Below are 1,779 nucleotides of genomic sequence, written 5' to 3'. Positions count from 1 at the left end.
ATTCGTGGATGAATACCATGGGTGGATGTCACTTTCTATTAAGATCATTCCTCCCCTCTTAAGAAGCAATGGTCCCCATTGCGTTGAAGTTCCCCCCTCAAAAGCCTTTGTTGAATATGAAGAGCCACTGAAGAGAATGGCTTTGTGTGGTTAACCCATAACCATGTTGAAAAAAGATCCTAGGATAAGGATACCCTATAATTCTTGTGACAAATTATGATATTGATAGTGTGTGGCCTAGAAAATGGACTTAGATAAAGTGTGGGTTTGTGGATAACCCATAAGCATGAAAAATATACCCTGTAATTCTTGTGACCAACTATGCTACTTATAGTGTGCGACCTAGAAAATAGACTTCGATGACAAGGGTTTTGTGCAGTTGACCCATAACCGTGATGCTTTTCAGTCTTCTTGGTAAAAGCATGGTGGCTTGTCTGGTAGATTCTCCTATGCAATGAGATGTTGGAAAGGCTTCGTTCACATTATAGATCTCTTGCTACAGCTTTGATGATAAATTTTGCTATAGCTATGAAATCAAATTCGAACAATGTAAACTTTGAAACGGGAACTATAAACTCAAAACCAGAACTCTACCCAAAAAACCCTGAAAAAACATGAAAAACAGTGCTAAAAATAAAAAGTGTGTATACTAGAGCGATGGTTTTCTTTTCTAGGGTAAATTTTGAACATATTTTAAAAATGATAGTGAGAACGAATTTTTTGTGCAAAAATTGTGCAAAAAACAACCTGAAAATTAAAAGTGCTAATAGTGGAATGATGAATTTTTTTTTTAGGGTTAATTTTCAACATTTAAAAAAAATGTCAGTAAAACCAAATTTTTATGTGCAAAATTTGTGCAAAAAACACTCTCAAAACAAAAAGTGTTGATGCTCGAATAATACCTTTCTGGTTTTTTGGTAAATTTTCAACTCAATCATAAAAATGTAAAAAATAAAATAAAAATTAACCTATAAAATATAAGAATTAAAAAATTAAAAAAAAATAAATAATAAGAAAAACATATTTTCAAAAAAATAACATTTTTTTAATGTGGTAAACCATAAAAAAATTTGGGACAAAAAAAAAAACAAAAAAAACTATATAATTAAGTAAAAATAGAAAATTTTAACAAAGCATTGAGAAAAACTAAAAAAATAAAATAAAATAGCGGGGTTCAGCGGAATCTTCAGAAATGAACAGGGGGAAACAGAATGGATATATGCGGAAAATGGAGGAACTATGACCAATAATGAGGCAGAGTTTATGGCTGTCTACCAAGGTCTCAAAATTGCCAGACGAAATGCATACAGGAAGGTCGAAACCGAGGGAGACTCCACCCTGGTCATTGAGACGATCAGGAAACTCATTCAAGGGAAGAATTGGGAGAAAGTGGTGACAAGCTGGAGGAGTGCCAGCATAGTCAGGGACATTGGAGAGATGCTAACAGGTATCGATTACAAAATAACTGCGCATGTCCGTAGGGAGGGTAATAAACCCGCTGATTTCCTGGCAAATTGGGGGTGCAAGGAACCAATGGATAATGTAGATGACAGCTAGACAACCCAGTCCATGTTGGTGAAATGGGAAGGATTAAGGCAGCTGCTTGGCAGTGATATTAATGATGCAGGACAAGGTTAATCTTTACCCCGCGTGGATGGGGAAAGGGAGTAATTGGCAAGAGCAAGCGGAAAACTGGAGAGGACAAAAGGACGGCACTTTCAAATCACGGACAGAAGGAATTAAGGATTTGGCAGCAAGACAAGGACGACGCCCAAAGCA

At 36.0% G+C, this 1,779-nt stretch overlaps 1 protein-coding gene across 1 annotated transcript; it reads left to right on the top strand.

Moving 5' to 3' along the window:
- Positions 1-1,239: 1,239 nt before the first annotated feature.
- LOC149256422 (uncharacterized) lies at positions 1,240-1,557 on the top strand. The gene has a single exon (XM_089455363.1). The coding sequence runs from the start codon at positions 1,240-1,242 to the stop codon at positions 1,555-1,557; it is 318 nt and encodes a 105-aa protein (XP_089311489.1).
- The last annotated feature ends 222 nt before the right edge of the window (positions 1,558-1,779 follow it).

The sequence above is a fragment of the Pinus tabuliformis genome, chromosome 7 (genome assembly GCF_031772625.1).
Source record: "Pinus tabuliformis cultivar Carrire ecotype Pingquan chromosome 7, CPIR1, whole genome shotgun sequence".
NCBI lineage: Eukaryota > Viridiplantae > Streptophyta > Pinopsida > Pinales > Pinaceae > Pinus > Pinus tabuliformis.
This window is presented reverse-complemented; position numbering and strand designations above follow the sequence as displayed.